Consider the following 26,235-nt stretch of genomic DNA (forward strand, 5'->3'; position numbering starts at 1 on the left):
AGAAAGATATCCTGACCTTTCTCTGTAGGAAGAAAGAAAACTGCAGAATTTAGTACTTTATCACATGGTTACTGCCACACCTCTTTAATTGAGTGAAGAAGGAATAAGATACCAACATCAGGAAGCATTATGTGAAGAGTTTTCTAAATGTCAGCACATGCATTCCCCAGACTTTCCAGCACTGGGAAGACTTAAAGGTAATTTGTCAGTGAGAAAGAACTGATGGAGAATTCACCCATGTAAATCGATGACCTTTTTGTCAAAAGGAACTCTCTTAGCTAGTAAAGATGCAGCACGACTCCAAAAAGAACAAAATACTAATGGGCCAATCTGAATCTTATGAAGTATCTACTAGTAGAAATAAAGATATGGTTCAAGAAATAATGGTCTGCAACCAGATTAAGACTGGGTTTCACTTTGGGGCCTTGCTGTAGAACTGTGAGATTCTATTAGGAGAGCTATCTGGAAAAGCTTGGTTCACCCTCAGCATCTAAATACATTAACCAACTTTTTTAATGTGTTCAGTAGATATGAATTCCATCTCCTCAAAAAGAAAAAAATGGGGCTGAGCATCTTTTAAATGGGATTTATAGCACTGTTCTACCATCTGGAAAAACTAATATATGTTAGGCATTTATTATTGCAGTAGCACTATTGAAATTAACCAGTTAGTGTTATATAAAAGGCCTTTTTAATAGCAATCTTCTGTACAAGAAAGAGTCAAGCTTTAATCATGCCTCACAATGACTGCAGCTGTAGTATTCGTGACACCTGTTATCAGGATGTGTTTCTCCTCAAACATTACCTTATATATTTAGATGGGCTCAGAGTTGTGGTTTGCTCCAAACTGAGTAAAAGGGAAATAAAGTCTGAGTTCTGGAAGGAAAGAAAATATAAAATTGAGTAAGCACAGATTGCTTTCTGGGAGATGTTTTATTTTCATGAATTCTATTATCAAAGTATAAGGGATATAAAAAGATAATATTATCACCAAATTAGCAGTAATTGCCTTTGATTCTGGTTTTTGAGCAACATAATTCTGAAGCCTCCTTTTTTAAAAGTCAGTGTGTGTCCAACATAACTGTGAGAACAAGATTTATTCTGATACAGAATAAAATATTCAGAATGGACAGAGAGCAGTTTCAAACCAACTCTGGTATTCTTTCAAGAACCAAGTGTTACTGAGTCGTAGAGACAGAAAATGTTTGAAACACTTTCATAAGCAGCACTAATTATGTAGTCATGTGAACTCATAGTGCAGGGTGAGACCCATTGTGGTGTTAATAGCAAAACTCAGTGAGTAGGATGAGAGCAATGGGATCTCAGCAGAGAGGGAACCAGAAAATACCTCTTATTGCACATTGGGAGAATGGTATTGTGCTCCCAGGTAGGAATGGCTACTGAAAAAAAGAGCTCTTCAGTCCACAGGGTTTTCTTAAGTTATCCACAATGTTGTTTACTGCTGTTTACTGGTAATCACTGGGAATATGCCCTTCACAGGAGCACAGAAAAGAACACAAAGCCAGATTTGCTTTAGGACAGAGTGGTGCTGCTGCTTGCATCTCTGCCTCAATTCACTGTTTTATAACTGCTGCCAGTAGATGCTTTGGCCCCCCTTTTTTTTTGTAATTTAAAGATTATTTTAAATGTCCAAATGTAGACACTATTAACCTTTTTATCTCTATTACTTGCAACAGTTCACTGCTTTTGCCAAAAGTATGCTGAAAAAAGACAATAGGCTCATACATTGATTTCTACGTTTTTCAAACTTTCACCTTTGCCTGTGCAAAGCAGTATTTTTTTATTGGCTTTTTCCTGTTGCTTATAAATTCATTTATATTAATGAATGTACTTTTGCAACACTTGTCTGAGTCTTGAAAGTGCTAACATACCAAGATATCAAGTAACTTGCCAAAGATAACAATGGCTGTTTGTGTCAGAGCCAACTGTGATTACATGCTGTACCTCATCCTCAGCCTTTCTTCCTAGTGCATGAATATTGTCAAATCATCTCTGTGTTCCAGTGCATCACACTTCATTTTCTCAGGCTGGTACTTCCTTTGTTTTGATGATTGCCCTGAATACACAAAGTGAGATGCCAAAGAAGAAAGTACTCAGACCAGAGAGTGTGAAGTTTAGCAGAACTTCCACCAAAACAAACAACAAACAACCAAAGTTAAAAAACAAACAAAAATAAAAGCAAAACAAACAAAAACCACCAAAAAAAACCCAGAAAAATATGAACTCCTGCTCTCAACTGGCCTACAACTGACTGTAGAAGAGCTACTCCAAAATTCTTTTCCTTAGAAGGAAAACAAAGTACTGTACCAGCAGCAAAACAGATTTTCCTGCCCTTTGCATTTAGTCCAGGGGGGCTTCCTGGGGCTGCTGTTCCTGGGAGAAGAGCAGGACTGGCAGCATCCACCTCCTCGTCTGGCAGGTGGCTTGGCTCCTTGAAAGCTTTGCTCTTCTTATATCAAACCCCTCCAGCCTTATATAGAGACCTTTTCTTATTCCAATTTGATTAATATTTTTTCATAGCCACCATAGATGTGTACACCCTGAAGACTTTACCAACTACTTTGAAGCAATAGATGTTATAAGTAAATGTAAAATTGGTAGGGAATCATTATTCACTGTAGCTCTTTATGTTTGATCAAAGTGTATTAGAAAATGAAAATACCCCATTTGCTGATGCATTAAGCACCAGTTTGCATCTGCTATTCACTTTCTGCATGAATAGGTGTTTGCATAAGGTTCAAGCCCATCATTTACTTAAAAGACAAATTTATTAATCTATTTTGGTGTCATATGAAACAACATTTTTTGTACTTATTCTTTGGACAAAATGGGAGGAAAAAAAAGGCACAGAGCATTTCAGAAATGTCCCCCCCACAGTGTGCCATACATGAAGCCAATAGTTGAACAGGAGCCATCACATGAGGCTTTCATTCCCTCGCTTTACCTGGGGCAATGACTCCTGCATAGTGATCTGGACACTGATGTGCCATTTTTACCATCTAGAACAGAAAACTGATCATGAGTGTTTCAGAGCATGTTTCCCAGAGAGGGCTGCTGTAGAATAAATGTCCTTTTTCTCTACCCCTCGGAGTGCATATTCACCACTATATAACGAAGAGAGCCATTATTGCCTATGTTTCTGGATGTTTAAGCTGTTTCTGTTCCTTAGTGTTTGAGCATGCCTCCTGATTTGCCTGAGGAATGGTGTGTGGTTGAGCCCATCTGCTTCACCCTGTGGAGAAAGCAGAATATAGATGTTTAGTGGAAAGAGTTTCAGTTCCTCCTTTTTACAGCATCATTAGGAAGCTGTCGTTCTAATAGTAATAATTCCCATTTGACATCATGGAGGTAAAAAGAAATCACTGCTGACATCAAAAATGAGGTGATATTTCAGCAGTATTATTTCACTGAAGATAAAATGGAAGTCTTTATTACTCCCAATGCTTTTAAAGAAAGCTGAGCAAGGCTTATACTGACCCTAAAGCTTATATACCTTAATGCACCTCTAAGCAGCATGAAATAAGAAATTTTAATTTTCACTGCCATATTTTTTGTCTGTTCCTCCTTAGAACCAAGAATTTTGTGCCTTCTTAAAGGAAAATTATCAGTATCTGAGAATAAGCGTGGAGAGCACAATTATCCTAATTTTCTCCATTACTTAAAATTTGTAAAAAATACTGCAAACAAATGAAAATACTAAGTGTATTACAAGAGGTGGTAATTTTCTTAAAAACTTCAGATTGGAGGCTCTACAGAAAATTTATATAAATTGCATAAAGAAGTCTGAGCTCTGAAGAGGTTACCCTGAGGAGAGTTACAAGTTTTATTTTAATTTTTATGGATAAGTATTTTATTCTCTCTGAACTTCTTATGCTCATTGCTGTGTAAAGAGCTTGCTATTGAAAGGGCACAGACAAGGTCTGTCTCATCAGTGGTAAACAAGGTTTTCCACTTTTATTTCTGATACCACGTTAGACCCTCCCATGCCCCTTTATTTTACAGACTTATTCAGTTATAATTCCTGTCTTTGTATGTTTTTCCATCCTAAATCAAACGATATAGCACACCAGTCACTCTATCCAAGCATGCATGGGAAAGAGTGTATCCTCCTAATATTTGACAATATTTCTAAAGTTTGACGTCTGTTCTTTTTCTACTGATTTGTTTGTTTGCTTGCTTGTTTTAGGGACATTTATAGAGTAATATACACTGCATAAAATTAAAACAATAGGATGCAAGGCTGGTGCCTTTCAAAACTGACAGTATTACCACCATCTAAAGGAAGTTCTAGAAATATGGGTTCTTCCCATGGCTTCATTTTACAAAGTTGGTCACATACTTGCAAATAGTGCAAGTCCCCTCTGTGTGGCACGAAAAACCTGCTTAGAATGTTTCAGTCTTTTCACAATCAAACTCAAGGAAATTTTGCAATTAAATATGTGGTGGGATCATCACATCATTTTGTTCCAGGCAAATATATTGATAACATAACAGTCACAGCTCATCTGCTGTTGCGTTGCTGCTTCTCAGTTATTCTCAGAAATAGGATCTGAATTCTTAAAGGCATGAAAATATTTAATAGTGATGAGCCTTTTAAACATCAAAATTAGTAGATACCAGTTACAGTGAAATATTTACATCTGAAATGAACTCTTCACTACCAATGTAAGCAAGCCTCATTCTGTGCACAAATAGTTTGAACATTTTCCCCAAGAATTTGTCATGCAAGAGCAGAATGCTCATTTTTATCAGGTGACCTCAGTGGTCCCTTTCACTTTTGACATATTTTGGAAGGTCTGAGGTATTAGATAAATATTTCTCTTCTTGGGAATTGTTATCTCATTAGATTTTTCATTCATTTCTCCTTGCTGAAGTGCTCAGAAATAATTTCTTCCTAATAATCAGCGGCCTTCAGTTCTTGTGACCCTTTGCATTGTTACAAAGACTATGTTGGTTCATTCAGTCCAGCACTAGACGTAGCATCATGCTTAGGAGACAGCTAAATGCAGAGCCCAGTTTCACTCAGCTCACAGGGCATCTCTGGGTCCAGCCTGGATCTCCCACAGTCAGATGTCCAGGGTTAGGAATGGGGCACTGGACACAGCTTTTCCTGAAGAAGCAAGGAGCTGATTCTTAATACCCAAATATACATTATGGATTGTTTTCAGTCACTTTATAATCATATGCATTCATAAATTTTTATATGGTTGGAAGATGCAGACTTTTTTGGTACAAAGCTCACAGAAGAGCTTTAGATCACTGGAGCAACCAGAGACAAAGTTTATGTTGACAATTTATCAGCTCTTCTCCGTCAAGGAAAATTGTTTTTTAGTGCCTGCCTATTAGCAATCACATGCATATTATGAAATTGAGTTTTGGGGAGGACAGCCTGCCATCTGTCTTTTCTGTCTTTTTTGCACAATGCATCATTCTAAAGTTAAAACTTTCTGTGCTTTAAAATGATGTAAAATATGAGATGTCTATAATAGAGACACTTGGAAAGAAAAATGTACTAAGTAGAAATGTAAATCTTTATAGACTTTGGAAACAGGGAACTGCTGATGCTATACTTTATGTTTTAGCTACAAATGCCCTCCACATTTTCCACAAGCCATAGTGCTGATAATTAATTAATATATATCTCAAGGAGAGTGAAAATGTTTCCTTCATAAACTCTTTCTGGTTCAGGGCAGTTTTTTGTGTGAGTGAAATGGAACTGCAAATGCCTGTTGTGGAGAAAAAAAAAGATGTGTGCAGTTTCCTTTTTGTGTTCTGATATGCTAAGATTTTATCAATAATATTGTTTTCCTGTAAAAATATCTGCCTCAGAGAAAATCTGCTGTGTAGCTGTCAGGATTACACCTCTTAGAATATACCTGTGGTGATTCTGTTAAATTGATAAAAACAGAACACTCTGCTGTGTAGAAGGATTGCTGAAAATATTCCGAAGCCCTTTCATGTGTAGCAGCACTTGTATGGCAGTACATTTATTGTGCTATAAATTCCATCACTGATTTTGGCCATTTCAAATTGATTCTGCAGTAACTGTAAGTAATGAACCTTACAGACAGAGCCAAGGAAAAAAAAAACCAAGCCAATAAACTTGTGCCCGTAGGAATACAAATTGTAGGGTTCATTTAGCCTCAGTTTTTATCAAATCATGCAGTGGATACCCCACAAAGCCAGAAAATGTATCCAACAAAATATACAGTGCCATAGCCCTGGCTTGCTTTAAATTTAGCTGTTAAACCAGACAGTCAATTATCCAAAGTACATGTTTGTATCAGGTGTCCTGGGGATTTCACCTGCCATTTAAGGAAGGTGCTCCGCATAAGTAGATGAAGGCAGAGAAATTATAATAGAAGTGACTTTAACAGGATAATAAGCCAAATCCTGAGCTGTTTTACATGGTCTAAGCAATACCAGGCACCACTGAATTTCACAGGGGTGTAGATGGATGTGCAGTGAGCTACTAATGACTCACCAGGTCAAAGTGTACACAAATCTTCAAAATTTACATATGTTTCCAGCTTATTTCTGTTTCTTTACTGAAAAGTTCTGCCGGGCTAACAAGATATTAATGATTCCACAGATTTTAACAGAGAATTAATGTACTTGGTAAAAATTTCCATAGGAAAGTTTTAAAATCCATCTAAAAGATGCTGTTCTAAGGTTTTCACACCAGTTTTCTGTAGGAAACCCACTGACCTTGATTTGTTAAATATTGTGCACATTTTTCACACTCTTTTAGATCATTTCAAGTCTTATTTTACAAGTAGACCATAGATCTAGTCCCACTAAACCAGTGGGATACACATAAGATTAAAGAACAGATGACTGTGCATATATGGTCTACTCTCAGTTGCTACACAAAGAGCTAAATTCAGATTTCAGTTCAAATGCAGAAAAGATTAGTTTTCTTCCACAGAGCATTCTTACCAACATTACAGGAGAGAGAAGAAAGCTCACATTTTATTTTCTCTGCAAAAATAAATAAATGTCTGGGTTGGGTTCCTACAAGCCCTGCAGCACTTCCATGCATCACAGCTTGCACACTCATGTATCTCACAGTCTGCATTGTGTGCTGAATTCATTCTGTGTGTCTTCTCGCACCTCACTGCATATTTTTCTGAACCTTTGTGCAGTCTGTGAGAGATATTAAATCCTCATTTTGAGATCAAAATGCTCGAGTCCATTCTACTCTTATATAGGCTACAAAGATATTTGTTGTCTAAGACATATTCCTTGCCTCTCTCTATAAAAAAGTCTATTTTGTCAATTTGTCCACTTTACAGCAGCAGCCTAAGTGGCACAGAGAGCAAAAAAAGACACAGAAGCTGGGGCTTTCAGTTAAACACCAAGTATGGTGAAAGCCATAATAAAATAATGAGAGTAGGGAATGCTATTTTTCCTTTCCCTCTGCTGGTTTGTGTTTCAATGAGGAACACAGCGAGTGAGTCCAAAATCTTGTGAATAGCCCCTGGTAACTAAGAGCAAAGAAACCTTGCTCATTATCTCTACTCCCTCCTGAATAAACATTTCATCCACCATAAATGAGTGTGACATGAAGGGCAAGTGATTGGCTCTCATTCCAGATGAGAAGCACTTGAAGCTCAGCAACCTGTAGGTTGTTGTAAAGATGCAGATCCTGTGACCACTGGATGATGGGGTAGGCATACCATTTATTTCTGTGTGACCTGAGATTCATTCTCTTAAATGAGAGATTCCCAGCCTTGCAGAGAGAAGTCCTAGGTGTTCAAGCTGACTTTTGGTTAGGACTGAAGTGTGTGAAAGACAGAGCTGTCCTATTTTTTTCTGGTTGTTTTATTGAATTACATAGAAAAACTTAGCCAATTATAAGGAAAAGTTCAGTGTGGATTGACAGATGGCATGAAACACCCCTACTGTATTTCATTTATAAATATGATTGATGTAGAGGTAATTTCTTGGTAACCTGTTTTTCCAAAAAAAGTGTTCTGAGTGGTGGGTTAGTAAAAGAAAATTAATCTTTGCATGTTAAACTTGCCAACTTTTGAATTAATTGCATGAGAATGACAATCAATTAATAAATGTTAAGCAAACAACAGAAAATCAGTGAATTAAAAATTACTAAATTGATTCCAATGCAGATAAAGCAAGAGTCTGCCATAATTCTTTGGTGTAGATTCAAGAACACGAACCTTGTCTCATCAGTTTTTCCTCCCCATTTATCCATGTTTAGCATTTAAAACAATGGTGGTTTATTATGATTTTTACAAATAAATTGCTATCTATAATCTAGCTTGCTGCATTAAGTGGATTATAGAAACAAATCATAGATAGTGGTCCATTTGTAGTTGTCAAGGAGAAGGTCAGAGCTTTGCAAAGACCATCCATCTCCAAGTGGATAAAAGTTTTTTCTTCAAAGAGAAATCTCATCCCTTGTATGGATGGACTCTGTCTGCTAATGACAGTCAGTACATGTGGCTGCTCCTCTGGAAGGGCTGTCATGCTGTGCCCCAGCCTTCTCCTGCAGTCCAAGTCTCTGTAAAGCCATTTTGAGCTTCGGGTTTGCAGTTTCAATGCTACTTTCTTTATCAGGACCATGTGAAGTGTATTTAAAACTGTTCAAATTAACACTGAGAGCAGTCAGCGAACTACTGACTTTGGATCTTGGCAGACATGCCAGAATAATTTTGCCTCCCCTCTTATGATCATTCCTTTTCATCATCTGGATGTGGAAGCGTTCCTATTCACCTGCAGGAGCTTTTCTGAACATTGCAGTCATAATTTTTACAATATCAGCTGATAATCCTTACTGTCTATTTTCCCCTTTATACTGAAAATTTTTCATTTGGATTCAAATGTGTAATTGATGTGAGAAAAGTGAAAGCATATTAATAAGTATGGAAACTAATCTCTTTTGCCTATCTCCACTTTTTCTTTTGTCGCAGTTGTGGTATTCTGCAGGAAAGCCCACACATTCTGTTGCCCAAGATCTTTGGGTAGACCTTGTGTGCTGTATACAGCCAGAAAAAAATTGGTCCATGCTAGGGGAAAGCATCCAAGCATTAAAATAAACAAAACAATTGCTTTTTGCTGTGGAAGCATGCACCAGACACCATTAGCATAAGCAGAGAAGCCTTAGCATTAAAAGCATTCAAATAGTCCTCAGCCCTCTCCATTGTGTGTCCCTGCTTTACTATGTGCAAAAGTCAGCTCTTTCTACCCATTTAGCCACAAAAGTAGGAAGAGTAAATGTAATTTTTTTTATTAACTTCAGAATGAGCTCTGGGGCTGCAACCACAGGTGGAGAGCTTGAGCAGAACATAAACATTCCTGTCTTAATCAAGGTTGACTTGGGGAATCCATTTCTGTCTTTACAGACACCAGCATTTTCTATATCTTTTTCTCCGCGTGTGGGAAAATACATTAATATCAGATATTTTGTTTTATCTAGTCCTTTCTCACTTATCAAGTCCTTGCAGAGAATCACCTAAGGTAATTGTTGGGCTGCTAAGAACTACATCAAACAAAACAGTAGGAAAAAAAAAAAAAACTAAAAGAATCTCTTTATTTCTTCCTGCAAAGAAAGAAAGAAATAAACTACATCTGAAGTGTACTTATTTTTAGCTGTATTTAGTGCAACAAGATTTGGTTGCCCTAACATACAGAGCTGAAACTAACTTTTTTAAACAACATTTTCCCCTTTTCTGTTGCAGAATGATGCAGCCATTTTCACCCATCTCCCAGTATTCTGATAAACTGCATTGGAATCAATGCAACAGAAGTCCTTTTTTAGGTTTGAATTTCACTGCTGGCAAAAGCAACAGAATTTTGGAATAGTGAATTTCAAGAGAGTTTGCTCATGGGCAGGGACAACTATTCCTTTACTGGAGCCCTGCACACTTCAATAGCTAAATGCTTTCAACTTTTTTAAAACAGTATTAAGGAAAAAATATCCTCAAGGCATTATTTTTAAAGGGAACTTCAAACATTCTATGAAGAAAAAAAATGCAACATATTTGAACACCAAGGGATTTGAAGTGGCAAATCTGTTAAAGTGAACTGATCTTTCGAGTTTCAGGGTTAAATAAGTATTGACCACAAATTAGGGATGCAGACTACTGAAAATTCTGAGACATTTCAGATTTCTAACTTGACCAGCAGTGGCCAGATTTTATAAGAAATCATTTATAAATAAGTTAATTATGTTAGCTCAGTTTTAAATTAACTATGTTTCACTTTTTCCTCCAAGTTCAACAAAATCCATTATAACATTTACAAGAAGTGCAAGAAAATCCCAGGTTCTTAATCTTTTTTACTACATGGACTTAATTTTGCAGTAACTCAATATTAAAAATTTTAGAGTTTATATTTTAAAGCAGCTGTGAAGCAAACAGATATGCAAGGGTAAATCTGCTCATATTGAATCCTTCTGCAAATGGTCTGCTCTGGAGGTCATATCAAAGAGATTCTTTTTCCAGCTTAAACCTGTCTTTTCTAAATAGATCTCAACCTGATCTCATTTAATGCATTGATGTCTGGTTTCTAAGTCATTATATTTGCTGTATTACATATCAAAAGGACTCTTGAGAAATTCCCTCGAATTGATAATTCTAATTTCTTATGTATAGCTACTCTATATTCACTCTGAGGACAGCTGTATTGTATGCTAAACCACGAATTGTAAAAATTGATCCCTTTGTATGTAGGTTTGTATTAAATTGAGATACTCGATTTTTTTCCTGTTTGTTGCCACACATGGGTTCCTGGTGTCAGTTTGTATTTGGCTGTTTGAGCATATTAAAGTTTTGCTAGTGCTTATGATGTTCTTGCCAAGAGCGCTCTTGCAGCAATCTGCACTAGAACAGTCTTTGTGCCAATTACTTCAAAAAGTATTCAGTTATAAACCCAATTTTTATGGCTACTTTTTCAGGTTGCTGTGTGTTTATTTCATTTCATTTCTTTTCTTTTTCCATTTTTTTAATGTTGATCTTCAAATACTTTTAACTTTTGCATTATGAAAAGACAATACAGTGTTGATAGAGTTGTTAATAAGACATCTATTAAAGGTTCAAAGGTATTAAAATTAAACCTAATAATTTAAATTAATAATACTGCATATATTTAAGGGACACTGTTTAAAAGTGGAAAGTTTGGAATTCTTATTGCAGGGGCATAATATGAAAATGGAAACCCTTGCAGTGACATAAAGCAAAATAACTGAAAGATTATAATGTGCTGAACTGAAAAAATGTAATCATAAACTCAACACAGTATTTCTTGAGTTTATATTATAAAGCTGATTTCAGGAGTGTCAGCTCTACAACATCTTTTGTTTAGAGAAAAGCAGCTTGCTAATCCACTGCAATTAATGAAAAATCACAACACAGGAAAAGATGTCCTATCATTAACATATTTTACAATACAAATGTGCTTTTGAAAGGACAGACTTGATCATGCAGTACCTACTACTGCAATGTACACCAGTGCAAGACTGGACCTCAGAATTCTGACATGAGAGCCATCATGGCAATACAGACAGATATGTGCCCATATACAGCGCAGAATGCTGTACTATGTTATACTGAAGAGTAACTGCTTATCTAGTGTCCCAAATTTTAAAAAAAAATGTAAATGTGTCATATAGCAGAATGAAAAAGCCATAAATTTAGGATCTAATAATGCTAATCTAAAGGATCCGTAAATACTGGAGGAACCTCTGATCTTCTGTTCATTTCCCAGTCTATTAAGATTTGACAACTCTTGAAAAGCATTTGTGCACTCTTGAAAATGCTTTTGTTTTGGTTTGGTTTTTGAATGATAGCTTTAGGAGTTGTTTATCACACAACAGTCTTCCATTATTCTCACAGAGTATTCTTAAGATAGCCTCAGCCTTACCAGTGTAACTTGGGCAATCTCATGTTCTCGTTTTACCTTCACTCTTTTTTGGAGAGTTAGAAAGGTGTCAATTCCCTTCTCTTTAGTTCATTATCCAGACAGAGGTAAGTGGGAGATAAACCTTCTGCATCCTGAGGCTGAGAAACAAGCAGTTTGTTGCATGTGTGCTCAAAACAGTAACTTCAGCACAGAAGAGATCTGTTCCCTGTAGTGTACTTGAATGAAAGTGACTGTGGCTGTTGTGCTTGCTGCTGATCTCAACATTCCTCATATGCAACCAATAATATCCTACTCAGGTCATTTTAGGGATTGAGCAAGAGCTTTGAACTGAGCCTACCACACTGGGTTTTTTCTCACATGATGCTTGTCTTTAAGCACCAATAAGTTTGAGGTCTCATAAGGATACTTTTTTTTTAATACCCTTAGGATTAGCCTAAATTCTGCCTGTGACTATTTTAAGCAGTAGAATAGCTTTTGAATCTTATTATTTGAGAGAGTGATAACAGAGGAAAGATGGGAAAAGCCTAAAGTGTCTCCAAAAAACTAGTATTGACTTTTTAGCAATAAAATATGTCCTGAGACCAAATATGCTGTTTAAATGTAAATACCATTTCCATTTTCAGACTGTCTTTTGCAGGTGTATTTGAAGGGATTTAAAATGTACTTGTAGATGGGAAAGAGGCTATTGACCTTGAAACTATGTATGTGTTGGGAATAATGTTCCCCCATCCTTGAAATCCGACTGGTATTCTTTGAATGGGTGCTCAAGACCACAGCCCCGAGCAGTGGTTTCACGTGGCATTCATTGCCTAACTCAATCAAGACTGACTGCAAAGCTGTTTCTCAGGAGTCATAGACTATATTGCCTTGTCTTATTTTCATTCACCATGGTTCTGAATGTAACAGAGACAGCTGCACTAAGTACTACTTTTCTGGTGCAGACTTGATATAATAGGACAAGTGTGGTGTGTAGACACAATGCTCTTTATTAAATGGACTACTGTAGTCGAAAAAAAGATTCCAGATATACAGGGTTTTCAGCATACAAGCACTTTTTCAAGGCTAAAACTGAAGTAACAAATTTTTGAATCAAATAAGTGTTGAAAACAATTACTGTAAGTAGACAGGTTATTTGGTTATGTTGTCCAAGAGAAAAGATAGATTGTGCTTATGGAGTTGGAGGTGGCTGATGTTAACAAGGGAAAATGATAAAATGGTTATTTCATAAATGAAAAGAGATAGCAAATCTAGCATTGATTCAACAGGAACATACATCTACAAACTTTGTACGATGGATGAAACCCATCATGTACAGTGCATATGGCAAGCCCAATGTGTCCTCTGTGTGTTAAGCTAAGTGTACACAATAGAGACTTGATTGGCCTGTGCAGAGCAAGCTGGATGCATTTGGGATATCTCAGACTTGCTGCACATGTGGGATGATCCAACATATTACAGTTGTAGTGGCTCATTCCTTTTCAACACCAAAATGTCATGCTCCATGGGATCTCCTATTAGTAATACTGTAATGATGCAGTATTAGTAATACTTGTAGAAATGCAGTAAGTCTGAGAAGGGGACATGGAAGTATTACAGGACCTGCAGACACAAAGCCTTACTGCACTTCTCAGTTCCCAACTACTGCTGAATGATAAGTATAAGCCAATGATGTCTTCTCCCAAAGCTTTCATGAAGACTGGGAGAGCAGGCTTTGATCTCAAGGAGGATGGGGCTGTGGAACCACAGAAGCAAACAATTTCTGACCATGAGAAAATATAAGCAAGTAGGAATGTTGTAGTGCTTGCAGTGTGACACGGGCAGGAAAGACGAGAAGTGTGGTAAATAAAAAAACCTATACTGAAGTTCAGGTTGATAGACATGGTTGTATTTTTATGTCAGAAAAGCAAAAACTTTCAGATGTCTTTGTGTACATTCCCAATGTGACACTGGTCTCTGTTTTCCTCTTAGTCCAGAGGAAATTCTGCTTCCAAATACTCACTCTTCCTTTAGAAATCACCTGAAACCATGTAGGAACTCATTACCTTGCAGAGTGCTAAAACATTTGCCTCACTGGTGTCACAGATGGGTTTTGAGATGCATAGATGTGTATCAGTGAATGAAGGAGCACAGAACTCTTTGAAAGAAAAATGGGTATAGCTTGTAAGATATTCCTTTGGCCAATTTCATTAGTTTAAATTGATTGTGTTTTAAAGATTTAGGTGTTGATTTTGGAAGTATAAAATAACATCTCTGAGAGACCAAAACAAATATATATATATATATATATATATATATATATATATATATATATATATATATATATATATTCTGAAGGATATATGTGTATATATATATATATATATATATATATATATATATATATATGTTTCAGAAACAGTTGTTTCTGTAAAAGGGGAATAAATGTGTGTGTGAGTTGTTTATAAAATAGCTAAATACCTAGGTGCATACACTAAATGCATTCTGATGTTTTCATATGTGATTGTTTTCTAAAAAAATTATTCTACACAATAATTTTAAGACTTCAACTTTAATGTCTCATTAAATGAGCTGATAGTGCTGTGGTTTCACTCACACAATAAATTGGCGTAATCATTTACACAGAGAACAAAAGAAATAGTTTAGAAATTTGTTTCAAGTTGAAGTTTAAGTTTTGAAGCACACAGAGACATTTGAAAGGTGAAATTCACAGATTTTTCATGCTTGCAGGTTTTTATAGCCTCTGGTAATGCATGTCCTTACTCTGACATCACATGTATGTGAAAAAATGGATGTAATATTTAAAGATATCTTTTGACAGAGAAAGTATTTCCATCTTCAGAAGTGAGATTTAGCTTTAAAGGATGATGAGCAGGTTCCAGATGTGTTTTTTCCTTAAGTATTGACAGAGAGAAGGTTTTATCAAGGTCTTTGTGATGTGCTTGTTTATAATGAGTAGACATTAGTAGAGCACATCTAAGAGCATATCACTAACAGATGACTAAAGAGAGCATATGGCAGGGAAAAGAAATATATATTTGTCCAACCAGTGTGGCTTGTTAACACTCCCACACTCATAAACTCATGTGTTTACATGTACTTACAATATTTTGCAAATCCGTTTTCTAATCAGCTAAAAATAAAAGCCAAATAATTTTTTTCCTATATCGGAGTGTTAGGCAAAGTTGATTTAGATTTTTTGTTTTAATCAAAGCAATTAAGCAGTACAGAAGATTTTTACAGTATTTGTTTTGCTTCAGCATTACGTCTTTACAGTGTGTGTGTTATTTTCATTTCTCAGTGTTAAAAGTTTGGATTTGTAAAATGCTTTTTCTTCACCCACCTGCCTACCCAAGGTTGTACTACAAAAAATAATATAGATCAAAATAGCCTAAGCAAAATTCTGGTCTCAATCAGGTCACATGGTTTACTTCAACCATAAGATTTCCCTGGGCTTCTATAGTGTGAATCATAAAATCATAGTTACACCTACTAATAAACAGTTTGTAAGCAAAGAAATCTCTGGACAGTTAACCCAGTCCAGCCCCCAGCAACATAAAAAAGGAGTCTTGTTATCAATTTAATTTAGAAGGTAGATGAAGACATGATGGGGAAATCTGTACAGCTCTTGACATCCAAAGCTTCTGATGATCCTGTGATCAGGAGTATAGTATTCACCCACCTTTTTGTAATAGACAGAACACAGTATCACTGTCTTCTCTTGCTGTGACATCTAAATGTGCCTGTCTGTTCATATGGCATTAGTAGAAAGAAGATAGTTTAAAGATTGATTAGGACTAACTTTTCAGAAGGAAGAATTTATAAAGGAAACTGCACAGAAGAGCTGCGTTTACTTTTTATTTTCAGTAAATTCCTGGCAAATTCTTATTATATATTTACATCTGGAGCCAAGTATTGTCCTTCATAAAACAGTTTATTGTTGCAATTTAGCTTCATTAAAGTCATAATACGGCTTTAGGATATGATAGACTAGTGCTGTGGGATTGAATTATAAAGAGATTAATTTTAGCTACAGGAGATAATTGACCCTATAATTCCTATCACCCCTAATCCCAGTTCAAATGAACCAGTGCTAAAAGTGGCAATACTCACAATATAGACAAGGTCATGACAGTTAGAATTGTTTTTTACTACCAATTAGATTTTCCCACTTGGTGCATTTGACTAATGTTGTCATAGAAAGGGATTTCAGGCATGGAAATACAGATCCTTTAGAGGCACACAGGCACTGGAACTGATGGGTAGTTTGCTGTACATTCCCAGTGTACAGAATCAGAAGGAAATTGAGTGCTGACCCCTAAAATTTTACTTCGTATGGGAATTCTGAACATGTTTTGATCCATGGTGGAATTAGGAACATGCTATATAATTTGAATCTGGAAGCAAATTTTCTTGAAATTCAACAATGTTAACATATGGTGGTCCTAGCAGGTTTGGAACTCTCTCTTGGGCAATACTACCTCTGAAGTGTATTTCAGATAAAGAATCAGAAAAAAAGTGAGGTACTGCCTGAATAGACAGTTGTTCAAAAAGAAATCATTTTGAAATTTAGCTGCAAATGACATGAAGGTTTAGAAAAATACAAAGAGAGATATATATATATATATATATATATATATATATATATATATATATATATATATATATATATATATATAAAATGATATAACTTAAAAATTCCCTGAAGGGCTCATGCCAACTTCAAACGTATTAGCATAAGGACTCTTACGAAAAAACAACAGAAAAATTATACTTTTGCATAGCACGTTCAGGATAAGATAAATTTTCACATTTTTACCAGTTATCCATCAGCATTTTTCCAAGCATTTACAGATTTGACTTTTGCAGTAAGCTGAAACTGCATGATAAAGAGACTGATAATGATAAAAAGCAGATGTATATGCAAGCCTAGCTCGAAGGAGCAAAATATACTATTACTGCCCCTCCTGTGAAGTTAATCCTATTTCTTTTAGCTATTTCTTCATTAGTTAATGAGGTTTTAAGAAAATGAAATAATTAAAGTGGGTTTGAAATGCTGTTTTTGCATCTTTGCCTTTAGGGACTTTTTCAAATATTCATAGAATAGTTTGCCCTTGAAAGGTGCATTAAGTGTGAGTTTAGGCAATAGTTACTTTAAACATGGGTGGTCAGAAAGCTGTAACTGAAATGGCCATACACAGCAGCTAATCACTTTCCTCATTCAGATTCACCACACTGGCTGGGCTCGAAATCTGAAATAGTGGTGAGAGGAGATGTTTCAATGATTAGGTCAAAAAAAAAGAAACTAATTTCATGTCTTACATCACAGATTTACTAGCATGAATTGGATTTGAATTTGGATGCACTTTGTGGTTTGCAATCTTAAAAATGACAAATTTTCTTCTCTCTCCCTTTCTATTATCATTCTCAGATCAGAAGTAAAGGGCTTGTCTTCTATCTTTGTGAGATGAGTATCAGTACAATTATTACCGCATTTTTGTCACCTCCTCCTGTGACCCAGGAATCAACCAACTTCTCTGTTGACCTCTGGGTAGGGAGTCTGGGATGACAGAAAAAGGGGCCCTCATGTCCTGGAAGTGTTCTCTTTATGTTGATGCTGTACCACATTCTGAGGATGAAAATCTGTGGCAGTTGGCAGCTGCCAAGTCCTGTGCCTTTCTTATCCATGAGAACAGGAACTGCAGTTTGCATTTTCATTTCAATATGGTGTATTTATATTATTTTATTGGATAAAACAACCCCTTTATTTATACACAGAAATTCCTGAAGGAGTGAAACTGGAAGTGGTGAATAATTCTTTTCCTGGAGATTCAGTTTTCTATTTCAGGCAGCATTCTTAGAAGGGGGTTGCATTTCTTATGGATGCTATTGGATCTGAGCATCTTCTGGTTTATCTTGTGCATATGGAAGAAAATCACCACCCCCGGAGCTCTCTATACATGCTTAGTGCACTAGGCAATGGCATTACATGTCTACCAACTCTTTAAATGTTTTACTATGGATGCAGAAAGACCATCCTGCACCTGAGCTCACAGATCACCTGTAGGCTGTTGCTTCTCAATTTGCCAACCACAAAGAAGAAATTCAAGGCAGTGAACAGTGTTTCCATGGTGTAGGTGACTATCAACTATGTTTCAAAACTGCTGATCTTTCTTGTGTCATATTCAATTTCCAAATACTATAAAATGGTTACTTTGCTAATTTCCAGCTTCATTATTTAAGTTTTATCCCACTCTCTTTTTAGTTGAATCTCTACTTCGTTGTTGTTGTTGTTTTCTTTCTTTGTGTAACAAACACCACAGCAAAAATCAACACCATAGCAGTTCTTAGGCTTTTACTTGATGAATGTGAACCATTTGCCTGTTATGCTCTTTTTGCCATGAGGACATATATGGCATGTTGACAGCCAATATTAATAAGCTTAACAATGACACTGGCAGTTACTCGGTACAATTTTAGGCAGTGTTAAGGGATCTGTAGGGAACAGTAAAGCTATCCTTTAAAAGAAACTGATGTCACAGTTGCACTCAGGATTCACTGGTATTTTGTATTGGTTTTGTTTTCCAGGTGATCCATATAACAGGCCGGTTACGTCTGAGAGTGTCGCTGTCACACGGACGGACAGTGCCCAGCCAAATCATGGGACTTGTTGTTGTTGCTCATGCTTTGCCACCTCCTACAATTAATGAAGTCAGGATTGACTGCCACATGTTTGTCACTCGTGTGAATATGGACCTCAATATCATTTACTGTGAAAATAGGTACTGCCTTTAGATCCTTTGCTTCTTTGTTTTAGTTGAGTGTGTACTTTGTTCCATGGGCTTAGCAGGAAGTTTTGAAATTTTTGACTTTTGTCATCCTGGTGTTGTAGGAGAGCACTGAATTCACTCTCATCATTGCTACCTTTATTTTCATTACATTCTTAGAAGATAAAGGTAAATTTAAAACTGTAATTTGCAGGATGTCTTCTGGAATAAGGGAAGATACACCAGGAAATATTCCTCTAAGTTTTCTCTGCTTTTTACAGTCTTTCACCGTCCCTCTCACAGGCAAGATTTGGGACTAGACAGACGTTGGTCTGACCTGTATGCCTGTCCTTATGCTCCTCCATCCTCTCCTCCGCAAGTTTTTCGGTCTGAAGTTTTAAAGTTTTCCATTTTTGAACTAATTTGCAGATTACAGCTATCATGCTCAGTGTTTAATGGAACAGAAGCACAGATGGCCTAGATAGTAGGCTAGAGAGGTGGGATCTGTTGCAGTTAGAGGTGGGAAAACTGTAGAATAAAATTGGTTAGGGGCATACTGGGAAAGACAGCAGTGAAATGGGAACAGGTGATGAAGAGTTGGTTGGGGGAGGCTGTGTTCTGTGTGATAGTGACAAGTGATCTGGGAAGGTGAAAGAGAGGATTTAAATTCAGCTCCTGCTCCCTGGGGGCTGGGTGCCTGTGGCCCTGGGGGCTCTGCATGGCAACCTGTGAGGGCAGGACATGGCAGCCAGGGCTCATCCCACCACCCCAGAGGGGAGCTGGGGGCACAGGGACAGCTCCAGCCCCTGGCACTGGGCACCTCCTGAGGACAGGCAGTGGAGTGGGCTGGGGTGGGGTCAGCAGGGCCGATGGCCAGGCAGGGCTGTGGGGAGCTGGGCACTGACAGGGGCTGCCATGGGGGTCTGGGCTGTGGGTGGGGTGGGGGAAGACTTGGGAAGCAGAGGGGTTGATCAAGACCATTAAGACCTCAGAGTCCTGATTTTGAAAAATCAAAATATAATCCAGGGAATAGGTATTCAGAGTAAAAAATATCTGAGAAGGAAATTGCACGTAGTAAGTTTGTGTCCATTGATGGAATGGGGAAAAGGTTGGAAAGGAAGAAGGAAGGTAATGCAGCCAAAATAAATTTTGTGAAGGGGACCTAATCAAAAAGTGGAAGAAACAAGGTGACTACTGCAAGCTTTTCTTGTGACGGCAATGATGGCATATTATAAATTGAGTGGAAGCTCTATGATATGAGCAATCATAATTGCTCAATTGTAATGGAACACCTGTGATCAGGATAGCACGTCAATATGAACTTTTATTAAAAAGGATAAACTCAACTGTTTTGTTGAATCAGGATCTTAAACAACTTAAAATAATCTTGGATTTCAATTATGAGGTTGTCCTTGCTGCCACATTGCTGCACTGCTGCAATACTTTTTAAACTAATATTACTTGACTATCAGAGAGAACACATCATGTACACTTCCAAAGCATTATCTAAAAGTGAATATATTTTATTCTCATTTTTAAGCATGGAAAAACTGCTTCATGGAAAGTGGCTTGCACAAGGTCACAGAAAAAGTGGACAGTGGCATTAAAGCTTGGGCTTTTTGCCTGAAACTCTAGCCAGTGAGTATCCAGATGCTGTAGACTCTGGCAGCTGGCAAAAGAGCTTTGGGGGTTAGGAGTAGGATCTAGAACAAAAGTTTTCCTTAAGTCTTTGATTTCACTGTGACCTACCTAGGTAGTAATGGAAAGCTGCTACCACTGCAGAGTTTTTCAAAGGCCTCTGTGAAGTGAGTTGCTGGTATCTATCCAGTTCCTAATGAACAAATTCCCTTTTAACAAAATCACCTGCACTTACTGCTGCCTTTATTGGCAACCTCCATAAAAAAAGCCAGGAATCAAATAGATGTGAAAAATGAACTGTTCCATCAGGTCAAGAATGATATGAACTTTTAGGCCAAATTAGGAAGATTTATGCTTTCTCTCCTGTGAGTTTGGCATTTTTATGAGCCCTAAATTGTATATGTGGGGTTTTTTTAATTAAACATTTTTCTCAAACCTTCCCGTTATATTCATGTAGCAATAAAACTTTCAAATGCCTGACAAAGACATCAGTGAAAACTGTAAAATTCATCAGGTGAGGTGCACTGATTGGTAATCACATAGGAAAGGCTGATAAGACATGGTAAGCTGTGGGAAGACAGCAAGAAAGTGTTGAGTGTATTAATATTTTTCAAATTTTAAGCTGAAGGTAGCATTATAAAACAACTTTTCCTTGTTTGTTATGGATTTTATCTCATGGTAATGCAGAATGCATATACTGGTACTTGAATGTATGCTACAATAATTCCACTTTAAGCCTCTGTGTCATTGTTTAAAATCTGTTTAAAATATTTTATAAAAGTAGTTTCAAATAGTAGAAATACTTCTGCCAGTGCTGGGAGGTGAATGTGGTCTCACTGATGCAGCAGGATTTCCACTCATCTAAAATGAAATAAGACTGACAGGGCTTGGATTTCATAACAGCAACAGTGCAGAATATGACTGTAAAAACTGGATAAATGAACAAAAAAAAAAAAAAAAACAGGCGATGGGAAGGAATTAACAGAACAGCTGATTGAAGCTGTCAGATTAATTATCTGGGTGTTTGCCAAGGCTGTTCTCTGAGTCAGGGACGTTGGGATCTCTCTTCTGGGATTACAGAAAAGGAATAAGTATCCCACCCTGAATATATGAGCTTGACTCCTGGCACTTGCGGGCAGCTACGAAATTCTTTGCGGTGCCACAGTAAAGCAAGCACAACATTGTTGAAAACAGAGAAAAATGGATCCATGCTGGGCAAGCTGTAAGCACTATTTATGGAGCAATGGGGAGTTACTGGCAGCTGCAGGGAGTATGGAGCAGAAGCCATGCCACTTAACTGAAATGAATGCTCACAGTGGACCATTGGATCAGCAGGGGTGAGATCAATAGTACTCCTACTTTTCCAAGTGGTTGCCTGCTTGAAACAGCAGTGAGCAGGAATGACATTACTCAAGGCTTTGGGTGCATCTTGTTACTTTCCTCAGAATGAAGAGATCTCCTTCATAATCCTGGACTCAGTGCACAAACTAGCCGGACATTAGCTTCCCTCTGAGACAAGACCTGTTAGCTAGTGTGCTGGCTTTCTCTAAAAATTCATGTTTTTCTTTAAGAGTGTAAAATACAGATGTAAAATTTTGTTGCCTAAAATGTAGTATGTTAATCTGTGTCTACTTTGCAAATATAGGATTTGTGTCATCTAAGATTCACCATCTAAAATAATCTGGGATTTCTTTATTAGTCAGTGGAGTGAGAAAAGCACCTGCAGAGGAAAAATCATTTCATATGGTGATAAATAACTAAAAGCAAAATGAGAGACTGATGCTAGAGGGTATGATCAGTCTGTGTGTTTTCAACTGTTAAGGACTGAAGACCATTTGGAAAGAGACAATAGCCAGTTTAATTGTGGACTGTGATACCACATCTGCTAATATGTGCCCAAAAATAAATGAGCACATGGCAGAGGTGTGGCTTGTTGGCCATGACAGTGGTCGTCAGTAGATCCTTCAATTGTGCAGAAGAAGTCTTGTGTAGCAAACCTCAAGGCTACAAATGTGTGCACAATTTCAGCAAATTCAGCAAAGCACTGTACCATATACCTACCTGTAAATTTCAATCATGTTAGCAGTCCTGTAAGTCAGTGGAACCATTGATCTGCTCAAACACAAGCCTATGCATATGTTTTACAGGACCACAGGATAGTGGCCTGCCTAGAGATTGCCCCTTTCTACTAGGCTGGCAGGGTGGGATTTCCTCTCCCTGATTTTATCATAGAATGTACCACAATCATTGCAGATTATTTCAAACCCTAAAAATATCCTATGTCTAGAAAACAGACATAGTTTCAAAAGCTTACATGAGCAGGACATTTTCCAATTTTCTATTTTCTTTTTAATTTCTATGCTGTGTTTAAGGAGGTTGACCCCTTGCCTCTCCACGATACGAGTTTACACACGCACACAGACACAAGTGCACAGACACACACACACACACAAAGGTCTGCAGAATAGATTTTAAAGTTTCTATGTGCAATAAACAACAAAGTCCCAGTTGAAAGGACCCAGAGTGAAAGCTGAGCTCCCAAATGAATTAGACTAAAAAAGATAACACCCTGAGGCATCTGTGTGTCTCAGCATTTAAATTATATCCCTTGAAATATGAGTTTGGACTTGGTGCCAAGAAATGGTTGAAGAGCTTTTTCATGAATATACCCAATAGAAGACCAATCTGTTGAAATGAAATGTGTCTCTAATCATTTGGTATAAACATAACATGTTCCTACTTTATTATGTAACCTTGAATCATCTTAGTCTTTTAATGAGGATTTTGGATTGTCACTAATGCTTTACAATTTCATGGAATTATATCGTTCTGGTGTTATGCTACATGGAGAATATGCACTAGAATTTAATTTTCCACTTACTTAAATAGATAAAATAATGTCTAAGTTTCTTTGAAAAGAATTTTTTCTTTTTTTTTTTTTCCCTCTAAGGCCTTGTCTCATTTGTACAGATATTCCATTCAAATGATATAATGCTGAAAAAACTTTTTAGCAGATTTAACTTTCTGAGTCATTTGACAATTCTTTTGTTCTTTTCTTTCTTGAATTATAGGCTTTATGTTCTTTTTCCTTTTTAGGATTAGTGATTACATGGATCTGACCCCTGTAGATATTGTAGGAAAGAGATGTTACCACTTCATTCATGCTGAAGATGTGGAAGGCATTAGACATAGTCACTTAGACTGTAAGTACTTCCATTTTTGTCAAATTATCTGGTACAACAGCTGATTGCTCCTAAACTATTATTTATGTTCCAAAACTGGGATCTTCATCTTACATCTGCTTTTTTTTTTTCTTGTCAGAGGTTTTCATAGAGGATGGTTTAAATGTAATTCTTTGTGTGATTTGTTTTCAAGTCTTTTTATAGACATATAAGACCATTTAAATATGTGGAAATAAAGCATTATATTTGTATTACTTGAATTTCCAGCAGGTGCTAATTTACATGTGCTATGCATTATTTTAATCCTTAAAGAGGCATTGCTCACATGAGAAACTCCCTTCCTGGCACAGAACAGGAACTCCTCCTCTTTGAGGATTTTGGGTTTTTCAGAGTCATAACATGGAGGACAAAAAACTGCAGCATAATTGGGATTTCATGAGGTTTTTTCATACAGAACTGAGCTACAGCTCTACTAATGCTTTAACCACCCCATGTGTTAATATCTAAGTAGCCCCATCCTTATAGCATCCAAGTCCCTGTTGTATGCACACTGGTAGTATCTGATTAGGATAAGGATAACAGAACTACGAAAATGTTTTAAGAGACAAACCTTACCAGAGAACATGTGCAGTGTCTGTGTATGGGGGAAGGGAGGTTCAGCATGATTCCTTGTAATTAAACTCTTTGTATTCCTCTTACTAAAAGCCACAGGGCCTAATTCTTTTCTTGTTGAGATGTGTTGACTTCAGTGATGGGGCTCGTGATTTACCCTTGTGCGAAATAAGACTTATGCCCATAATCTCTAATTTATCTGTGCCTGCAGTGAAGCCAGATAATTCTTTGGAAGTTTCAGTGACTGACTGCATTTATGATTGACTTTGGTGTTTTTCTTAATCCAGAAGACGATCTGCTAACTGCTTCTTAAATTCAGAGTCACAGATTTGAATAACTCTGCTCCCCCTGCATCATGTCCTACTAACATTTCCTAATAAAAGGGCAGCAGCCCAAATGCAGCCACATTTAATTAGATTTTACAAAACCATAAGACTACACTAGAAGGCAGAAAAAAAATGTTCCGTCCCAAATTACCTTGCATGATGTGCAAGGGAAGATAGGAGGATAACTCTGACCGGAAAGCAGGAGAATAGGGACAGCTTCTATGCCAACATACGGCAGCCAACAGCAGTATTGGGCTGTGTAAAGGTTTCAGAAGTTTCTAGAATGTAGCACGTGTTTGGCATAAAATCAAGTTAGATATATTTCTGCAGAAAAAAAAATAAAATCAACTATCCAAAGTGATAAACAAAATAATTTTGTGTCATTTAAATTTTAAGAATTTAATATTCAGGAGATTATGTCAGTTGCTGAGAAATGAAGGAACAAATTCAGAAACTCAAATTCTTGGTGCTCTTGACACTGGAAGTCAAAAATGACAAGTTGCACTTTCACTGCACTATCTGACCAAGGAAATAAAAGATATTTATGACTCAGATTTACCATACCACCTGGCATAGATGAACATCTCATTTGAAAAAGACCTTAATCTTCTGAATGACCACTTCTCTCTCAAATAGGATATGTTTTATGAAGCATTCATCTTCAGAAAAATTCAAGATCTATGCAGAGAGTATGAGTGTAGTGTGGTCCAGTATATAAGCACTGGATTAGGACTCAGGAGACCCTGAAGACAGAAACAACTTCAAGAAAATCACTTCAACTTACTGTATTTCTACTCTCACTGTATGTCCAGTTTAGCTGATTGGATTGCAAACTTTACAAACACTGGGATTTCTCCCACTATCAACATCCAGCATAGCAGGGCTCAGAAACTTGGAGTGTGGCTATAGCATAATTAGTCTTGCTAGGCTAGTTGTTTTTTTTCAATAGACAGGGCTGGTTACTTCTTTTATGTATATTTGTTTTCTTGCCTTATAGGAACAAGATATTCATAGAATCATTTAGGTTGGAAGGAGCTCTGGGATATCATCTAGTTCCACCTAATACTCAAAAAAAAACCAGGATCAATACTGATTCGAAGCAAATTTTTTAGCTGTTTGTCTAGTTGATATTGAAAAACTTCAGAGTCTCCACAGCTTCTCTGAGTAACCTGTTCCAATTATCTTGATAAGTGTCAGTTTTCCTCACTGTGATTTTGGGGGATTTTTCCCTCCTATCCAGTTGGAATTTCCTGTTTTGATGGTGCAGCTCATGGCTCCATCTTTGCATTATCCTGCTTGCAGATATGCTGCTAGGTTCCCCTGAAGTCACCTCATCTTCAGGCTAAACAAGCCTGATTCCACAGCCTTTCCTCACACAGCAAGTACACCATCCCCTGGGGGTCTTGACAGACCTCTTCTGAGCTCACTGAAGTTTATTAATATATTTCCCATGGTAGGAGCCTAAAATTAGATTCCAGATGCAGTTTAAAGAGTGATGAGCGAAGGGGGATGACGACTTTCTGTGCTCTGCTGGCTGTACACTTTTTAGAACAGCCCTGCTGATTCATGCTTAGCACAGTGTCCAGCAGGACCCCCAGGTCCCTTTTCACAAAGTAACAACCCAGCCACTCAGTCCCAAGCCTGTAGCATTGCAGGGAATCCATCCATCCCAGATACAGGGATGGATTTGTCTTTTCATGTTCAAACTTATGCTCTTTATGAAAGATCTTCAAGTTTAAATTAGTCTTGGGAATAACTGGGGAAGTACATAAGTTCTGCAGAAGCCAAAGTGGTTCATATCTTTGCCCA

General features: G+C 37.1%; 1 protein-coding gene across 3 annotated transcripts in view; it reads left to right on the plus strand.

The window, feature by feature from the left end:
• The window catches only part of NPAS3 (neuronal PAS domain protein 3), a 591,155-nt gene that overhangs the window by 541,653 nt on the left and 23,267 nt on the right, over window positions 1–26,235 (plus strand). For all 3 annotated transcript variants that reach the window (XM_059849891.1, XM_059849892.1, XM_059849893.1), the window contains 2 exons: window positions 18,490–18,683; window positions 23,403–23,509. In XM_059849891.1, the coding sequence (XP_059705874.1) occupies window positions 18,490–18,683; window positions 23,403–23,509 (301 nt within the window). The remainder of the gene's footprint in view (window positions 1–18,489; window positions 18,684–23,402; window positions 23,510–26,235) is intronic.

Source organism: Haemorhous mexicanus, chromosome 6, assembly GCF_027477595.1.
Source record: "Haemorhous mexicanus isolate bHaeMex1 chromosome 6, bHaeMex1.pri, whole genome shotgun sequence".
Lineage (NCBI taxonomy): Eukaryota > Metazoa > Chordata > Aves > Passeriformes > Fringillidae > Haemorhous > Haemorhous mexicanus.